Source organism: Bactrocera neohumeralis, chromosome 4 (assembly GCF_024586455.1).
Source record: "Bactrocera neohumeralis isolate Rockhampton chromosome 4, APGP_CSIRO_Bneo_wtdbg2-racon-allhic-juicebox.fasta_v2, whole genome shotgun sequence".
Classification (NCBI taxonomy): domain Eukaryota; kingdom Metazoa; phylum Arthropoda; class Insecta; order Diptera; family Tephritidae; genus Bactrocera; species Bactrocera neohumeralis.
In genome coordinates, this window is record NC_065921.1 from 5,056,566 (window position 1) to 5,075,498 (window position 18,933).

The window sequence follows — 18,933 nt, forward strand, 5'->3', positions numbered from 1 at the left end:
TTTAAATTTAAATTAATTTTAATTAAAGAAATTTTAATTTAACAAAAAAAAAATATTTTATTTAAAAGAATTTTAATACAAACAATTTAAAATTTAAACTTCGGATTTCGTTTTTTTTTTAAGTCACATAATTTAAAAAAAATGTATTTTTAAAAATTAAAATATTAAAAAAGTAATTTAAATTAAAAGAAATTTAAAAAAAAAAGTTTATTTACTTAAAAAAAATTTAAAAAAAAATTAATTTAATTAAAAAAATGTATTTAATTTAAAAAAATTAAGAAAAATATTGATTAATTTTTTTTTAATTTTACAAAAATGAATTTCGTAATTTTTCTGTTCAAGGTTTAATTTTTAAATTTTTTTCGATGTCGAATTTGCGCAAAATATTATTTTTTTTAATTTTAGTGTTTTTAGCAAAATTTCAGCCAAAGCTGCATAAAATTACTTTTTATTTTCTTAACTCTTCACAATTGTTGTTACTGTTTTCAGCACTAAATTCAAATATAAACCGTCATCTCACTCATAGTCAACACCAAAGACTTGGCAGTTGTGCAGTTAGTATAGAAATTCTAACAAACAAAAATTGTTAGAATAATATATGCTTCATGATCTTTGTTTGACAAATGCGCTACGCAAGCATTATTATACATGCACAATCTCAAAATGATAATTAACAATAAGAAATAATTAAAATTTACAATTAATTTTTCGACTCGTGTGTCAAAAGGCCGCACAAAAATATATTTATAAAACACCGGTTTGTCAAATTTTTGGTGAATGCCAATAATAAATTGTTTAAAATATTTAATTTTAACCGTTACGCGAAATTTGCATCATTATTGTAAACATTTTGTAACGATTTCCTTAATAAATATATATTAGTAATTGTTGTTGTTGCCATTTTGTTAAGTTTTTGTTCATTTTGTTCATTATTTTACATTTGTGTTGTTTTTCTTTTATTTTTTCTAATTTTTTTCCATTTTTTCGTACTCGTACTTAATTTACGTTATCACAGGTGGTTATGAATAAAACCGAAATTTACTTAAAGATAAAACATTTTAAAAATATATCGAAACCTAAGCTATTTTAAAAGCCTAACTTATGCGCTACAAACTAATTTGCTTGAAGATCGGCGGCAATCAGCTGGTTTTTGAAATTTTTACACACAAAGCGTTTAGCGGCCAACCGCTGCCGCGCCGATCCTCGTTCAAGTCAAATGCACTGTTGGTTGAAGATTTACAATTGTTCACGCTTTAAACGGTAAGTACTACAGTATACAACAACAATTTAGGTACTACATATCAACTACGGATTATACACGTATGTGTGTTTGTATGTATGTATGTACAGTTAAAAGCTAATTGCCTAATGCTAAAAGTGGATTTGCTTGGGCTATGTCCATACGCAGCGGACCCGCGCTAGCCTCGGCCGTTGCGTATGTGACTTTAAGTGGCATTTGTATGTATTGTGTATTGTATTTGTAGTGTTGCTATAATTAGTTTGTCTGTTTGTTTTGCTTCGTTTCGTGTGTGCGGCTTTTGGTGCTTTCGAAAGTCGCTCGATTTCGCTGCATTCGCTTTGTGTTTGCTTAAATATGTATTTACAGTTACGTTACGTAGTGGCACACATACATACTCGTATGTTGTATGTATGTATGTAAATGAGGCACGTTGCAAGTTCTTGCGGCAAGTTAAGTTCACGTAGGCAGTGTTGCAGTCTTTTTCTGCTTCCCTCTACCTCTACCTTCACCATCGACCATCCCACCCTTCGCCTTGTAGGCGTGCCGCATTCGCTTTGGCTACATCTGATCGCCCAACCAACGAGTAACGGACGACCAACCGACGCGTTGTCGGTTAGACGCGCGTCTCGCTGCGATGCAGCGGCTGCAATTCGCGCTGCGTGTCGTTGTAGTACTCATGGTCCGAGCTGGTCGGCTCCGAGCCGCCATTGCCCGCCACCATGGCTGCCACATTCATGTCGTGCATCGCAGTTAGAGCGGCTATTGTGTTCGCTGCCGCCGCTGCTGCCGCCGCTGATGTGGGCGTGTGGTGTGTGTGATGGTGGCCGCTTAACACGCTGCCATTGCCGCCGGTCAGCACGTTGTTGCCGCCGTTGCGGTTCATCATCACTGGTATGCCGATCGTCTGCGTGGGTATGGGCGCATCGTCGACGCTCAGCGCTTGCGGGTTGAGCAGGTATTCGGGGTTATCAACGCTTGCGGGCACACCGATTAGATCCATGTAACCGCCACCGCCAATAACCATACCACCGTTGGGATGGCCATTCGCTTTGATGGTGTTGTTATTGCTGCCGGTTGTACCATTGGGCGTGGTGGACTGACAGGTGGGCATAAGATAGTCATCCTCGTCGACTGGGAGATCGAGTCGCAAGTTGCCGACACCCACTTCACGCGCGTTCGAGTCGGTCTCATCGTCACCACCTGACGATGAGTTTTTATTCATCGGATCTTTGCAGTAACGATTAAGTTTAGGCACCTCATCCGTGTCTTCCGTACCACTGGGTCCGGGCGCCACCTTTGGTTGCAAGTAGTCCTCTGCCTCGACCATAGCTTCTGGGCCCTCAGTTGTGGGCGCCAACTTTCTGATTAGATCTTTCTCATCTTGACTTGTATAGGCGGGTAGACGTGTAAATTTGTCACCTGCTATGACCAAATAACGACCGGGATCGCGCGCAAACTCGGAGAATACATTCACCAGCTGTTTGAATGTTGGACGCATTTCGGCGTCCAAATGCCAGCAGGATAGCAATGTGCAGTAAATATCGAGCGAACAAATGGCGGGTTGCTCCAATTTCAGACCAACTTCGATGAGATCGGGTATATCTTTGGCAGGGATATTCTCATGTGGACGTTGTCCAAAAGTCAATAGTTCCCAAATGGTTACGCCAAAAGCCCAAACATCCGACTTGCTGGTGAAGACACGATGTCTGATGCACTCCAGTGCCAGCCATTTGATGGGCATCTTTCCGCCAGCCGCTTTGTACTCATTCGAGTCACTGCTAAGCAGTTTTGCTAGGCCAAAATCGGTGATCTTAACAATAGACGGCGTTTGTACCAGCACATTACGTGCTGCCAGATCGCGATGCACCAGTCGCTTCTCCTCCAAGTACGACATACCCTTTGCGATTTGTGTGGACCAGTTAAGCAGCGCCTTAGAACCAATCTTATCGCGATTGTTGCGCACATAATCGAGCAGGCAACCGAGTGGCATAAGCTGTGTGATCAGCATCATTTGTGAGGTCATGCAAACAGCGAGTAGTTTTAGCAGATTTGGATGTTCAACCGATGCCATGATATATGCCTCGCGCAAAAATTCTTCGCTGGATTCGGCGCCGGAAGCCTTCAGCAGCTCTTTAATGGCCACAGGTATTTTGACATTCTCGCCCTCAGGCACCCAAACACCCTTGAACACACGACCGAATGCGCCCATGCCAAGCACGCCGCCTTTGCGCAACTCCGCATCCTTGACGATTCTCAATTTCGATAGATTCGGTGAGATATTTGATGGGCGCAGCGGTTCGGCGTCTTCACAACCACTAAGCACACGTGTCATTTTCACCGCCTCCTTCTCGGCTTTAGTGCGCTGGCGACAGACATAACAGACGATGCACATGCAAAACATAACCACAAACACAATGAACGCCACGATGATGAAGATGTAGCTGTCGACACCGGCAGTGAGTTTAGTGCCTTTACCAGGGACTTCCGAGCAATATGTGCCTATATCAGTGGATTGATAAATCACATATGGATACTCGGCTGGACATTTAGACGTGCAGTTGAAAATTGTTGTGTTATCATTGGGATCCCCAAAGCCGAAGACTTTGAAACTGCGGCAAGCGATGCAATCTTCTGCGCTAGGTCCGGTGCAACCCTTGCACTCGGGGTGACATTCGAAGCACTCACGACGGGTTTCATCAGCATAATGATCCGGAGGGCATTCGTCTTCACATTGCTCGCCACGCTTGTAACCGGCGCACTTCGAACACACCTGCTCATGGAAACCGTAGCCATTGCAGAGCTCACAACGTGGATGACATTTGCGGCAAATGGCTTTACCGGCCAACGGTTTCAGATTGCCTTGCTCTTGAGGATTCACATATTCCCAATAATAACCATCTGGACACTTGTCGTTCTTAAGCAAACAACGTTCGACTGTCGTATCACTATTGATGATGGCGAGATTACATGTTTTGCAACCGCCCGGTCCGATGGTGTCTTTAGGTCCCGTGCAGCCCTCACAAGTTTCATGACAAGTACGACATATGCCATAATCGGAGTACTTGTTGTCCGGACAAACCGTGACGCAACGTTTCTCATCGCGTACATGCACACACTCTTCGCAGTGGTCGGCGCCTGGACCCGAACAAGTGCGACACTCGGGGTGACACTCTTTGCAGGTCTTGTTGTCGAATTGATAAGCGCTATGCGGAAAAAATATACACAATATAAGTAAGATTTGACTAATGGGGTATTGCGATTTGTGGACTTACTTCGTTATATTATGGCAATCGGCGATGCAGGTGCCATTGAAGGCGAAGTTCTTACATTCCAGACACTGGTCGGGACCTTTACCCCAGCAGCCAGACTTGTTGCACTGATCCGAACATACAAGGCCCTCTGATTCTATTGAAAAGAAGAGAAAAGCGTTGGATTACACACAAATACTAGACAACAAACAGCCAAAGCCGCGAACTCAACTTACTGCATTCGGATTCGTTGCGATTTCGTGCGATCACTACACCATGATCCACCGACTTTTGCACCTTCTGCCAATCGATGTCGCTAACAAAGCAAATGTTGTCATTCTGCTGGATAACCACAGCGCCAGAATTGATGCGCTTCAAACTGCGCAGTTCCAGACTTTCCAGAGAAGAACGCACAATCGATAAGGAAGCAAAGTAGCTCTCCATTAGCTGACGTCCATGGATGACCTCCAGATTACGGAAGTACGAAAGGTTTTTGAAAGCCGGATGTGCACCTTCAATATCCAAATAGCCGGTAATTTCTTTCACCGTGGAGAACACCTCCAAACGATCGGGATGCATGGCAATGAAGCGTGGGCCAAACGAGTTATTGGAGTAAATGTGCTGATAGCCGAAGAAGGTCTGATCCAAAACACGTACGGAACCTTCGATCACCGTGCAACCTTTATATGTGTCAATATTGCCCGAGTGTAGCGCCGGAGTGCCGGGACATGTCTTGGGACAAGGGCCATTACATGGCACACACTCACCATCCCTAGCCATCTTCTCCGCCGGACAACTACGCACACATGCGCCATTATCCTTCAGCAAATGTTCGGGACATTCCTTCACACAGGTCGCACCATAAGCGTATTTGCCTTCCGGATTCATCTCCCACAAATAATTGGTAGGATTATACTTCTGCATAGGTGGACATTCTTCCTTGCAAACACCGTCATCGTAGAAATTCTTACAAGCAATACATTCACGCTGTGTGGGTCCCGTACAACCGCCGGCACAGAAAAGATGGCAGCACTCGCGCGGACGTGAGCCAAAGCAACGACCCTGCGCACATTGTGGCGAACAATTTATCTTGCTGAACTTCTGACAATTGTTGGGACCTTCGCCCCAGCAACCGCGCTCGCACGACTCGTGACACTTGGGACACTGACGCTCCGGTGGCGTGAAGTTATACACATAGGTGAAGCGATCATCGGGACCTAATTTGGAAGAAATGAAATATAATTTAGTGTGTTAGAATATTATGAGACGCCGGAGCGTCGCTACTCACCCGAGATGATCTCCTTCCATTCGATCAGTTTGATGTGACACAAATTGAAGTTATTGAAGAAACCCACAGAGCCTTGTAGTATATCTCGGAGTGCAGGCATTTCAAGTGTGAACATTTTCGAGTAGGCAGTGAACAGGGCATATTGTTGATCTTGCACATTGAGATTGAACAAAGTGCGGCCACGGATGATTTGTAGTCTGGAATAAGTGAAGTGCGAGATATAGGTGTGAGATCAGCGAGCTTTACTTCATGAAATATTGTCATTGTTTGTGAGCTAAAGAGGCATGGCTCGAACAGTTTGGTTTTTATTTCACTACTGTGTAGGTAGACTAGTACTTGTAGCTATTCACACGTCCAAAAATTCATAAATGATTGTTCTGTAAATTACCTTGGAAATACGACAGTTTGTATGTCCACATGACTGATGAGTATGTAGCCGGTCACTTCGCGAATGTTCTCCAAAAAGCTCAGATCCATATCGGGTTCCTGCAACCAGGTCAACTCCAAATTGCCATCCACATAGGTGCAATTGTTGTAGCGATCGCGTAAATTTCGGTAATGATGTTCACGATTCGAAGGCACTGACAAACGGGACTTGGTGCCAATGCAAACTGCAAATAAAACGAAGAAAAAATTGATTATTTAATATATTTATTGCAAACAAAAAAGGCAGCCATGCGTCATAGATGAATTTAGATAAAATCATTGTCTTATTAATATAAATATATAAAAATATGCTTTATTTTTTCATAAACGCTGAAGCAGCTGACTGAGAAAACTATTTTGGTAAACGCTGAAAAGGAAAAGCACGCAAAAATAAACGCTGGAAAATGCCTTATTTGGCGTGAGTGTTTCCTCAGACGCGAATGCGAATTTATACATATATTTGTAGTTTATTACAAAAATGCTCATGTGTTCACATATAATTGCCAACAAAGTTGTCCAAGTCGAAGATCAACTATTGTTAGACAAGCTATGCCCATATTAGGCGCTGCAGGGTAAATAAAACAAGCAACAACACTAACGCTGGTCGCCACCACTGACACATGTGTATGTGTAGTTGATAATTTTCCAAATAAATAAAATTAATATGTTTATATACGAATATAGAATCGCACTAGTTTAAGACAAAGCACAATCCTACGTCATAGTTGAGTTATGTAAGTAGACTTATGTGTCTGAGGCAAGTGTTTGCAGGCGCCAACGTGCTGTTGCTGTAGTGAGGCTATAATAATATAATAATTTAATTTTTAGTACTAAATATTAAAGAGCAAAGTTGTTAAGTCTAACACACACACATACAAACACTACGACGCTTGCTTCGCTATATGACAAAGTGCAGTGGAAAGACAGGGCGCAGCGCGCATTAACTGGTTAGCCAAGTTTGTGCAGGGGCTTACTTGGAACGCGGCGAGCATTTGAGCATTGAGCGCTGCATACAAATGGCAGCTCACAGTTCGCCGCGTTCCCCGCCACTGAGAGCTGAGCAGCTAGCGCGTCAAGCTAATGCGTCATAAGCATCGCATTCACGCTCCGTTTAGCGTCGACGACGACTACGTTGGCAGCGACTACGTCACCACCAGGCAACAAGCAGCGTCATGTGCACGCCAAGCGAACGCCAACACGAACTGCGCGACGCTATTTAGTGCTTCAGTTGTTATTGTTCTGCTCGTTGTGCTGTGTTTTTAGTAAATGGCGAGCTCTGTGCTTTAACTTTTCAGGTGGCAGCGAGCCAATATGCCATGTTGAGATTCATGGCTCCAAAGTGCAAGCACTTCTAACGGTAAATGGTAATTCTATGTTTGCCGTTTAAGTAGTGATGTGCAAAAGAATTCGGTTATGGCGCTGAATAAGAGTATTTTCATGTTGCAATAAGTGAGAATAGCTTGATGTTTTCATGCTGGCTTGTCGTAGAGTGAGATTTTCTATTTTTCTTTTTTAATGTGAAAGACCTCTTCTGTCTTCTAAGGTTTGATTATATATTAATTTGATGAATAACAGTTGTTTTTAAATAATTTTTTAAAAATATTGATTTTTTGTTGAACTTCTCCTTATCCAAAGGGGTGTGTCTTGGATAAAATCTAAGTATCACACCAACTACGTCTAATAGAGCCAACAGACAGCTCACTAATTATATCAAATTGCCAATTTTATCTGGGTGCATTCCATTTACTTTGACTTGAAAGATATAGCCTCAAGAAGTTATACACTTAATGGTTTTTATGATAAAGCGGTTTGGTTCGAAAAGGCCTCGACGGATTTGCTTTGTCTACCAAGGTTGAACAGCATTTTTAATAAACCTTAACTACCATAAGTTGAAGGCAACATTTATTTTTATTTATTTTTTATTTATTTATAGGCCTAGACCTGTAAAGCTTCCTAAATTGCTCAAAGCTAAATAATCGACGGACCATAAATGAAGTATATAAACTACAAACATGCAGAGCTTTAAGGAACCCGGAAATAATTATAGTATAAACCTTTTCAGCAACTATAAAACTAACAACTAGGTCTACTAAATGGTTGACTGTCGCCAAAAACATAAAACAGCAACAACATTTAGGCGTTACAAAAGCAAAATAAAGAATTATAAAATGTTTCACGAAAACTACAAGTTCCAAAAACCAGCAGCAAAATAGTTAACAGCCAGCAAACGATATTGAGACGATTCCACGAAAGGCAACAAACAACGGCAATAATAACAGCAAAACAGCAAAAAGAACTCATGCTGCCAGAATGAATGTTCAAAAAGCACAACTGAAAGAGGCAATAAAGTGCAAACAAGCCAAAATGAGGAGAAGCACGAAAAGAACGCAACAACAGTGAACAAAACAAATGGCAACAACAAATTTTGCACACATTCATATACAGCTGTTGAAACCGAGAACTGTGTGGCTAAGCCAACTCTATAAACCGGCTTCATACAACACGGGTGCAAGGGGGTAATCGCTTTCGAGACAACAAACAAGAAGTGAAACATAAAACACCAAAGTTATGGTACAACAACAATGGCTGCGCAAATTATTGTTGGCATGCTGTAATTTAAGTAACTGGCCGTTGTTGTTAGTATTGCTACTGCTGGTAACTGGCTGAGGCGATTGCGTTTGACGTGAAGGAAGGGAACTTTAACTTCAAAATTTGTATGAGTGGGGTGTTGGGCAGATGCGCTGCTTTGTTGCTATAGAACGTGCAGTGTTGCTAGCGACTATTGCGAACAGTTGTTTTCAAATCGCGGGTGCTGCTGCTGTGGCATATGCAGTGGAAAATGATTTTACATAAGGCGGCTGAGGCAGAAATACTTAAATGTCAGCTTCTTGCTGATTGCGCTGATTGATGAGAAGATGATTGGGATAAAGATTTGCTCAATAAATTATTGAGGAGTTGAAAATGCATAAGATATTTGGATATAAGATAGATAAAGAAGATTTTGGTAGAGATTTGCTGATAGAAGATAGATAAAGAAGATTTGGATAGAGATTTGCTTACTAAACTATTTAGGAATTGATAATGTTTGAAATATGATTATCGATAAGTTATCGTAAAAAAAAACTCAAAAATGTATTACGTTTTTAAATACTTATTCAAAAATGTATTTGAAAGAACGATTTATGTAAAAAGTTCTCTTTAGAAGTATATATTAGACTATGTATAAAATATTGCATATTTTGTTTAAATACAAACAAAGCGCTTTAGATGCTTTGATGAATGCAGAAGAACACCTTTCACTCTAAAGTGAGCCAAAGCGGAGTTTTTAAAATCTTTTTTATTGGTTTTGACATTCATATATCCACAAGCAGACTTCCATGGCCTCCTCTTAAATTTGCCAACTCATCGCTTGTTTTTGTAAATGTATATTTGTATATGTGTATATAAGCGAAATGACTTGCAAATGCTTTAGAAAGTTTCTGGTGAATTCCACAGATACCAATCAATGTCATTGTTGTTATTGTACGGCTATATCCGTATGCAGTGATTTGCGTGTTATCAGCTGTGGAATGCCGCAGCAATCGAAAACGGAGCTTTTCCTTCGTAGCAACCGCGCTAATTGCCTATATGCCGCCGCTGGCTGCAGCTTGACGTTGCGGCTCAAACGCTGATTTGCTGTCGCGTATAAGCAAGATTTAAGTAAACATACATGCGCGTGTAATTGTGTGCAATAAAATACTTATGTAAGTGAATACTTGTTAGACGGCTGGCAAAGATTTCCACTATAACAGCCGAGCAATGTGCCACGAATGTGTCGAGAGGCACATGTGGTTTGTAAAAGCATGCCCGAGTACTTGCGTGTGTGTGTTTGTGTGGTTATTTGCATGCGCTTAGCGGTCGCTGTTATTTAAATAGTTGTGATTTCTTTTTGAAAAGCATTAATTTGCGCGTCAAAAGCAAACAAATGCTCGGAAAGGCGATGGACGGCGGTGAGCAGGCTGTGACCGCAGGCGAGGCAAGCAAATAAAACCACACATACATACACGCAACAGCACAAAAACTAGTAGGCACACACAGCCATGGAAATATCCACAGACAAGCGTTTATAATGTTTTTGTGTCAAACACAAAAAATAAAAAAAAATCCAAAAATTATAGAAGGAAAAGCGAGAAACGAGTCAAAGCGAAGCGAAGTGAACTAACATTCGAATCTTGTCGGTCATCAATCAGCACGATCGAGTGCCTGTCGCCTGAGTGACTTGCTGCTTGGCCGACAGACGGCTCGATTGCTTGGCTGAAGTGTTTGACGTCGCAAGGAAAAAACAAACAACAACAGCGCAACATGCAAACAAAACAACATGTACCATGTATTTATGTGTGCTAGTGTGTGTGTGTGTGCCTGTTGACTACTGGCGAATGGCTGCGCCAGCATAGCTTGGATTCTTAGCTCGCTTTTGTGCTACAAAATGAACGCGCGTTCGTCGCTTAAGTCTTTTGTTTCTAACAAAATGCCCGAACAAGCGAAGAAAAGAAAAGCGCGAACGCGCATGTACCAACCGCGGGCATTTTGATATTTAATTATAACCATTATTTCTATTTTTCTCGTGCTGCCTGTCAAAAATTAAATACTTGTTTTTCCCCCCTTTCCCCCTTTCGTTTTTGAGCAAATAATTCCGAGAACCAGCTAGCTATAAGATCTTTGTTTTTTACACATTATACTAGATATTCATAATGTTCCGATGTTCTGTTGTTCTGTCAGCGTAGCCGGTAGTTATTTGCCTAGCGCTCGTAGGCGAGTGGGGCTTATGACTGACCCTTTTAAAGGTCACAGCTTCGCTGATGCATCAAGATTAGCTGTGTGATGAGGCGTGGAGAAGACAATCTACAAACGTGTGTTCGTGGTCGGCGCAACAGGCGTGGCACGCATTAATTCACGGCGTTAGAGTGACCAATGGCTTGTGAGTAGAAAAAATGTTGTAAATCAAATTTTTATATTTTTAATGGCGGCAAATAATAAAAATTCACATAAACCTTATGGGAGCATAAAAAGAAGGCAGAATCTTTGGCTAAAGCGTAAGATGAAAACGATTGCTGCACGGAGATGATCTGCGCGCAAGCGTATATGTATGTATAGATAGGGAGTTCATATGCAACCCTGTGGGTAGAGTTAGCTGTGCTGGAACAAAAGGAATGCATTCGAGATAAATTGACGGCGATAAGGTTTGAAGACACAGCTGTGGCGCTGAGCGCAGCGCAAAGTTGGTATGCGTGGCGTATAATAGCTGAGCTGGCTGCGGCCTGTGGCAGGGTACTGGCGCAGCGTAAATTAAAATTTGTATAGCATCGTTCTTTACTTCTTCTTCGTGCTTGTTTGCCTTTTGTAAAGAAGTTGTCTCAGAAATGGCCTTACAACTGACGCATTTATGTGCTTCATTAGCTGTTAAGTGCATCATAAAGGCGCACACAAAAATCAGAGAGCAGCATGCAGCTGCACCAAAGATATGTGCATGTGTGTGTTTGCATATATGTACATATGTACATATGTATGTATGTACATACATATGTAAGTTTTATAGTGACAAAAAGTGTCTTAAGTTGCAGTTGTGCTAGACTTAATTATCAACACAATATTTCTTAGCTAATTTTCAATACAACCCGTATGTATGTACATTAGGGTGGGCAAACAATTTTTTTTTTTAATTTATTTCAGACAATATGTTCGCTGTATGTAATGAAAAAAGGCTGAAACTTTTTGGTTATATATACATCCATGCATTAGGGTGGACCAATTTTTTCAAAAGTATTTTGATTAATTGCAGATGATATTTTCACTCTATCTAACAAACGAAAGTTAAAAGTTTTTGGGTTATATAAACATTAGGGTGCATATATTTTTTAAGGAAATATAATTATAAGTATTTTTTTTTAATTTTTTAGATGATGATTTCACTGAGTGTAAGGAAGAAGAAAATTTTAAGTTTTTTAGTGATATGTATATATGTATGTACATTAGGGTGGATCTATTTTTTATATATTTATTAAATCAACTTCCAACAATATTTTTATTTTCTAAGAATAGAAAATTAATAGTTTTTTGGTTATATGTATGTACATGCATTAGGGATGAACTAAATTTTTTTAAATATTTAATTTTTGCAGATGATGATTTCACTGTGACTAAGAAATAAGAACATTAAAAGTTTTTTGGTTATATGCACATTAGGGTGGATCTATTTTTATATTTATTTATTAAATTAATTTCGAACGATATTTTCATCATCTAAAGAAAGGAAATTAAAAGTTTTTCGTTTATAAGTACATCCATTAGGGAGGATCTAAATGTTTTTAAATTAATTTACTTCCTTTTAGACAATATTTTCACTGTATCTAAGGAAAGAAAATTTAAAAAAATTGGATCCACCTTAATGCACATACATGTTTAAGTATGAACTATCACAATTACAGCACTATTCAGTTTTATTACTATTGGGTTTTTTTCGCACCAACGATTTTTTTACATGCACATACACAATAGTGGACACACATATCCATTAACATGCGCATGTATGCATGTAATTGAGCAAAAAATTATCGCTCAATTAGTGCCTTTTGTGTGCCACTTCTGACTCGCATACCGCTGATGTCAATTCGTCGTCGTTTCGTTCAATGCGGCACGTTCACAACTAACGCCAATGAGGTGCGGCGGCATATTACGTTTGCCACAAAGTGTTGCAAGCGTGACTCGCACACACACACACACATGCAGATAAATCACTATTGCAGTTTTGCAAAGTTTTTCGATATCTCTAGTCGCAATAAATCGTCGCCTGGCTTGATTGGCGCAAAAGGTGCAAAAAGTGTATTTGTGCGCGATTTTTCGATATTTACTGCGAAATCTTTGGAAATCGCTATTTTTACGGCGTTCATTGATTTCACAGGAAAATATGAAGGTGTTAAAAGAGAAAATATAGATTTCTGCGAATATTTTCCATTTATCGCTTTTTCAAAGACTGGGGGATTTTTTATACAAAAAAAGAAATAAAATTTTAGTAATAAAAAAACATATTTTAATAATAAAAAAGAACACATTTCTCTACGCCGAATATGCATGTACGAAAAATTATTGACAGTATTTACAAAATGACTACTTGTTGTCAATTATCCGTAAATGGGTTACGACCGAAGCGCTTGCACACGTAAGTGCCAAAAACAAATTACGAAAGAAGAAATATTAAAAGCTGCGCTACTGCAAATAATTGTTGAAAAAGACACCAAGCACTCCCTACCAAGGCACATGCGTAAATATATATGTGTGTATGTACACGTATGTCCTTCAAATTTCCGTCAACGTGAGAATCTGCCGTCTGCATGCCAACTGCCCACGGCACTCACATACGTAACTACAGCAATAATGCAGAAACAAAAACAATAATAAAACAAACAGTCAGCATACATCAGCAGTCAAAGAGCCGGCGCAATCAGCAGTGAAGCCTTTCAATATTCAGCCTGATTTGCGCCCCTTCGGCAATTGCGACAGCGGTAAGAGCAGTGCCAGCAGTTGAAGCTGTAAAGCCAACGTGGAGCATAATAAGAAGAAGGGCCGGAGCGAGCATAGTGTTTGGTTCGCTTTTGTCGGTGTTGGTTTATGTGCAGAAATTCCAACAAAATTACAGAATTCTTCACATTTATTGCTTGAATATTTCGAAGACTTCTTCCAGCACTAAGCCGAAGCTGCGGTGGTACGTCAGCCTTTTGTGTCTTATAAAATGTTTGCGCTGTCGCAGTTTATCGACTTGCTTGCACGTTTTGTGTTGGTATGCGTGCGCATGCGTGTGAGTGTGCTGTGTTATTTATGGCAGTCAGCGACACGGCTGGTTTGGCAGTTATGCCCAAATTGCTCTTTGCTTAAAATTATTTGTTTTCAATTTATTTGTTTTTATTGCTGTAGGCAGTTGTTGTTGTTGCTTACATTATTATTATTGATACAGCTTCTCAGCAATAAGAAATTTTATTTCGTGCTTTTGTGTTCTTGCTTGCGACTTTTTCCTCGCTCACATCATTTTTGCTTTGAATTTTTGCAACCGAAAAATATGTGTCGCATGCTTTCAAGATCTGTTAGCCTTCGTTAGCTCGCAGTCATAATTGTTTTTAATAATTTCAAAAAAATGCTGAAAATTGTTGCCACAAAATATGTGAAGAAAAGGTATTTGCAGAATCCATACTACAAAAAAAGCAGAAAAAGAATATAAAAAGAAATTTCAAGTTAATTTTCAATTTCTAGGAACCAAGCGGGTCGCATCAGCGCTCCTAAAAATCACATTTATATACAACAACAGAAAAAACAACAACAAAAACGTTAGCTTCAGTTGCATTGCAGCGAAATACCCTTTAAAAATCCTAAAATACAAAATAATCCTTACCAGCACTAAATTGTGTTCGATCAGTTTGTATGGAAGCTATATGCCATAGTGATCCGATCTAAACAATTTCTTCGGATATTAACACATTGCTTTAAGAAATAATCCAAACAAACTTTCAGAGAATGACTTTACAAATAAAAAAGTTTTCCATACAAGTAATTGATGTCGATCGTTTAGTTTGTATGGCAGTTAAATGCTATAGTTGGCCGATTTGAAAAATTTCTTCGGAGATTAAAACGTTTAATAATGGAATAATCCGTGCCAAACTTCGTGAAGATATCTCGTCAAATGAAAAAGTTTCCCATACAAGCACTTGATTTCTGTCCTTTAGTTTGTATGTCAGCTATACGCAATAGTGATCCGATATCGGCGTTTCGAACAAATAAACAGCTTCTAGGGAAGAAAAGGACATGTACAAATTCTCAGATAGATATCTCAACTACTGAGGGAATAATTTTCCTACAAACATACTGAAGATATAAAATATGATTTCAGATGCTTCCTTATTTCAAATTTCGTTGGAAAACTTAATATACCCTTTTCAATGTACTGAGATTGTGTAAAGCGAAGCGCTAGTATTCATAATTTATCAATGTCATTACGTTTCGCTTTCCCAATAAACATCTCTTGGAATTCATATGCAAATATATACACATTCAGCTACCTTTCGGCTAGATAGCACGTGCGTGCGCGCTAAGTGATAATGCGGCCCACATCTGCCTGCATATAGCTCGCTAATGATTTCCTTTGGCATCGACACTTCAAAGTTGTTTTTGTTATTCATACAGCATCACAACAAAATTGACAAAGAAAAATCATTAATTCAACGGAAAAAATGTCGGCATTTACAACAACAACATGCACGCAATAAAATCGTATACAGCTGAACAGACATACCCACACAGAAATGCAAGCATAAGTAATTGTGCAAATGCATATGCCTTCATTGTAAACGAGCGCAAGGCACATTTACATATGTATGCCACACCAAACCGCCACAGCCGCAATCGCAGCATTGGCATCAATTCATCTCAATTCATTTCCTAACAATTAATGGTTCACCGAAATGCCGCGAGCCACGAGCGTGCGCTTCGCTGCCGAATGGTGTGGGGGTCAGAGTGTGCCATCAGCGTGCAGCCCACACACATGCGTGCGGAGCATCATCAACAGTCGCGTATGTGCGCGTGTTGGTGCTTTTGTTTACATGCTAATTTGCAGAACGGACGTCAAATAGATGAACCAAAAACCCAACAACAACATCTAAAGCCAGACTATGCGCTCACTCGCTCGCTAACTCGCTTTCCGTTTCCGTTCTGCAATGACAAATGAAATGACTAACGAATTTCAAACGGATTTGATTTGTTTAAAAAGCATAACACACAAATTACAACAAAGCACCAACAAAAAGCTGGTGTACTGGGGCGAAATTCCGAAGAACTCATTTGTGAAATGCTAAACAGCTCGTGTAAAATTTTAATATTAATGACTTGAACAGGTTGACTGGCTGCTGACTAATGATAACAGCGCCAGCCAACGCCTCCGCGCTGCGCAGCAGCTAAAGCAAAGGCCTTCAAAGGTGAGACGAGGCGACAAGGCGCGCGCTAAGCGGCAAATTGCTGGCCGCACATCCAAGCGCTTGCATATATTTATTATTAGCATTCGATAGTGGATACACGGAGATAGTCCGCAAAATGCGTGGGCTGCTAATTATTGAATACGCCAACTGAGTATTTCGCTTTAAGCTCATACGTGTGTGTGCTAGAGTTTTTTCTTTGTCATTTTTCAAGCTGGCGCCCACTTGTTGTCCGCTCATTTGTTTGCCCGCGCCTCAGACCGTGTACGTTTCCACATTTCGCTCTTTATCGTCCGTAAGCTTTTATTGTTTATTTTTGTTTTTCTTTCTTCTCCAACTTTTGTCATCGCTTTCCTGTCGCTCAGCCGATTTCGAAGCTTGATTTATGCTAAGCATAATGAGAGCAAGCCAAACAAAAGCTATGTGTGTCTGTGGGAGTCCAAAGCGATAAATGGCAAAGAATTACAGAACAAGTAAAATTACTCTAAGAAAGCATGACTTCTGTCTCACACCAATATTTTTGGTGTTGCTTACTTCTAGTGGCCATAAAATGAATTCCTTGAAGCCCATTATACAGAATTTATGAGAAAGCTAAAGACTTAAGCAACGAACTCGATTGAAATTTTAACAGAGATTCTAACAGAGATTGATTCAACGTTTGAATCATTCCAATGATATCACAAGCATTTTTAACCAATTTCTAAATGCAATTTTATAATTTTTATTGCAATATTTCATGTTGGTGTTTTTTGTTATTATTATAATTTTTTTATTTTTTTATATTTTTTTTTATTAATTTATTTTTTATTTTAATTTTTTATTAATTTATATTTTTTTATTTAATTTTTTAAATTTTTTTATATATTTTTTTTTAATTTTTTTATTAAATTTTTTTTTTTTTTTTTTGTATTTTTTATAGCACAAGCATTTCACTTTGTTCATGCGCGCCATTGCATGTTCGAGCAAGCAGGCACTCCTGTTTGACCGGGATAAGCCAACTTGAATGTAAGCAGATTCTCTACAACTGCTTCTTCAGCTTTGCTGTGTGCGTATGTACAGTGCGCATAGCTTCTTTGTGAGGACAAAGTCCAACTGCATGTGGTAAATGTAAAAACGAAGCAAAAAATTTTTGAGACGCTGAAGAGAAAATAAATAACTATGACCATTTTAGTACTAAGCTTTATTTTTTTCAGTAATTGCAAGTAACTAAAGTGTAAATATTGAAATTTAAGAAGTTTCGCAAAAATATGGTTTTAGAAGGTTTTTTGGAAATAATTGAATAATAATTGAAATTTTTTATATAAGGGTGGGTCAAAAATAAATAAATTTTCTCAGCTTGGTACTCCAAAAAAATTTATTCTTAGAAATTTTTAAGAAAACCTGAAACTATTGGAGATCAATTGAAAACTTAATATTAGGGTTGGTCAAAAATATTTGTTTTTTCTGCGCTTGATACTTCTAAAAATAGATTCTTAGACATCTCTAAGAAAACTTCTCCTGTTATGAGCTCTTAATTGCAACGGTAAGCGAAAAAAATATTCGTTTTTGGCCCACCCTAATATATATTATTTTTGATGTATTTTTTACAAGTTTTGCGCTCTAACATACTTATACTCAAACAACGTAGACTTAGCATTTTTTATAAACACCTTATCTTCTTATTATAATATTTCTCTTTTTATAATATTTTTCCTTAACATCTCTAACAGCCAATTAAAGTTTTTAACACTGACAAAAAAATATGTTGAAAATCATTTTTTTCTACTCTTACATTTCCTGCGATCTTCAAAAGATATTCAGACTTTTCCCTTAACCAACACCCACTCGCTCTTAAGTGAGACCGACGCCAACGCAAAATCTTCCTCACCGCACGCTCGCTTCATTGCTCTTTCCGTGTTTGCATTGAAAGCTCGAAATTTAATTTAATTATCGCAAGAAACGAAAAACAAATAAACAATTTTTAATTTATGCAGCAAGGCTCAAGTTGGTAGCTGCATTTATTGGCATTGCTCACGCTGTGTCGCTCGAACAGCACGAATTAATTTTGACCGCAACGGCAGCCACAGCAGCCACAGCAGCAGCAGCGACAACAACACCCACCCACAGGCGATCAAACGGTCTTTGGGGCAATAAAATTAATTGCATTTCATTTAACACACTTCTGCCGCATACACATACATATACAAAGAGTGCTCAGTGAGTGCTCATCGCTTCACCACTCGTGAGTGTTTGACGCTCACTAATTTACTGCAGGTGCACCAGTTCTGGGAAGTGACAATGTGAAGCGAAAAAAGTGTTGTGTTTCAACTTTTATTGCAACTTCAAATTTATTTTTAACTTCTTGCGGGCGCTTCCTCGAAATACCGCCATAAAGCGTTAAGGCAATAATCATAAAAAATTTAAATTAATTTCGGTGCCAGCAAAACGCATTTTCGGTTGCTTAATGCACTTCCACCCACAGCAAGAAACAACAACTGACACACACTGTGTTTGATTTCTTGATTTCGGTTGGTAGTTGTGTTACAGTGACCTCCAGCTGGCAGCTTGGAGCGCTGATAAGTGGGTGTAGGATGCGTGTTGTGGCCAGTTATTTGACAAGCACTTTCTTTACACACAAAAGACAAATTGTCAATAATTTTTCATTGCCGAGCGCTGAGTTCGTGGGAGGCGGAATGTGTCGTGGAGGCTAATAAAGATAAAGTACAGTTGTGTAGGTGAAAGCAGTGTGGTTTGGAAAAC

The 18,933-nt window shown here is 39.3% G+C and overlaps 1 protein-coding gene across 2 annotated transcripts in view; it reads right to left on the reverse strand.

Annotated features, from left to right (window-relative positions):
- Positions 1-900: 900 nt before the first annotated feature.
- Positions 901-18,933, reverse strand: part of LOC126757649 (epidermal growth factor receptor) — a 135,964-nt gene continuing 117,931 nt past the window's right edge. For both annotated transcript variants that reach the window (XM_050471726.1, XM_050471725.1), the window contains exons 2-6: positions 6,165-6,387; positions 5,777-5,973; positions 4,725-5,705; positions 4,513-4,645; positions 901-4,443 (exon numbers count right to left, since the gene is read on the reverse strand). In XM_050471726.1, coding sequence (XP_050327683.1) covers positions 1,854-4,443; positions 4,513-4,645; positions 4,725-5,705; positions 5,777-5,973; positions 6,165-6,387 — 4,124 coding nt within the window. In that variant the 3' untranslated portion in view covers positions 901-1,853. The remainder of the gene's footprint in view (positions 4,444-4,512; positions 4,646-4,724; positions 5,706-5,776; positions 5,974-6,164; positions 6,388-18,933) is intronic.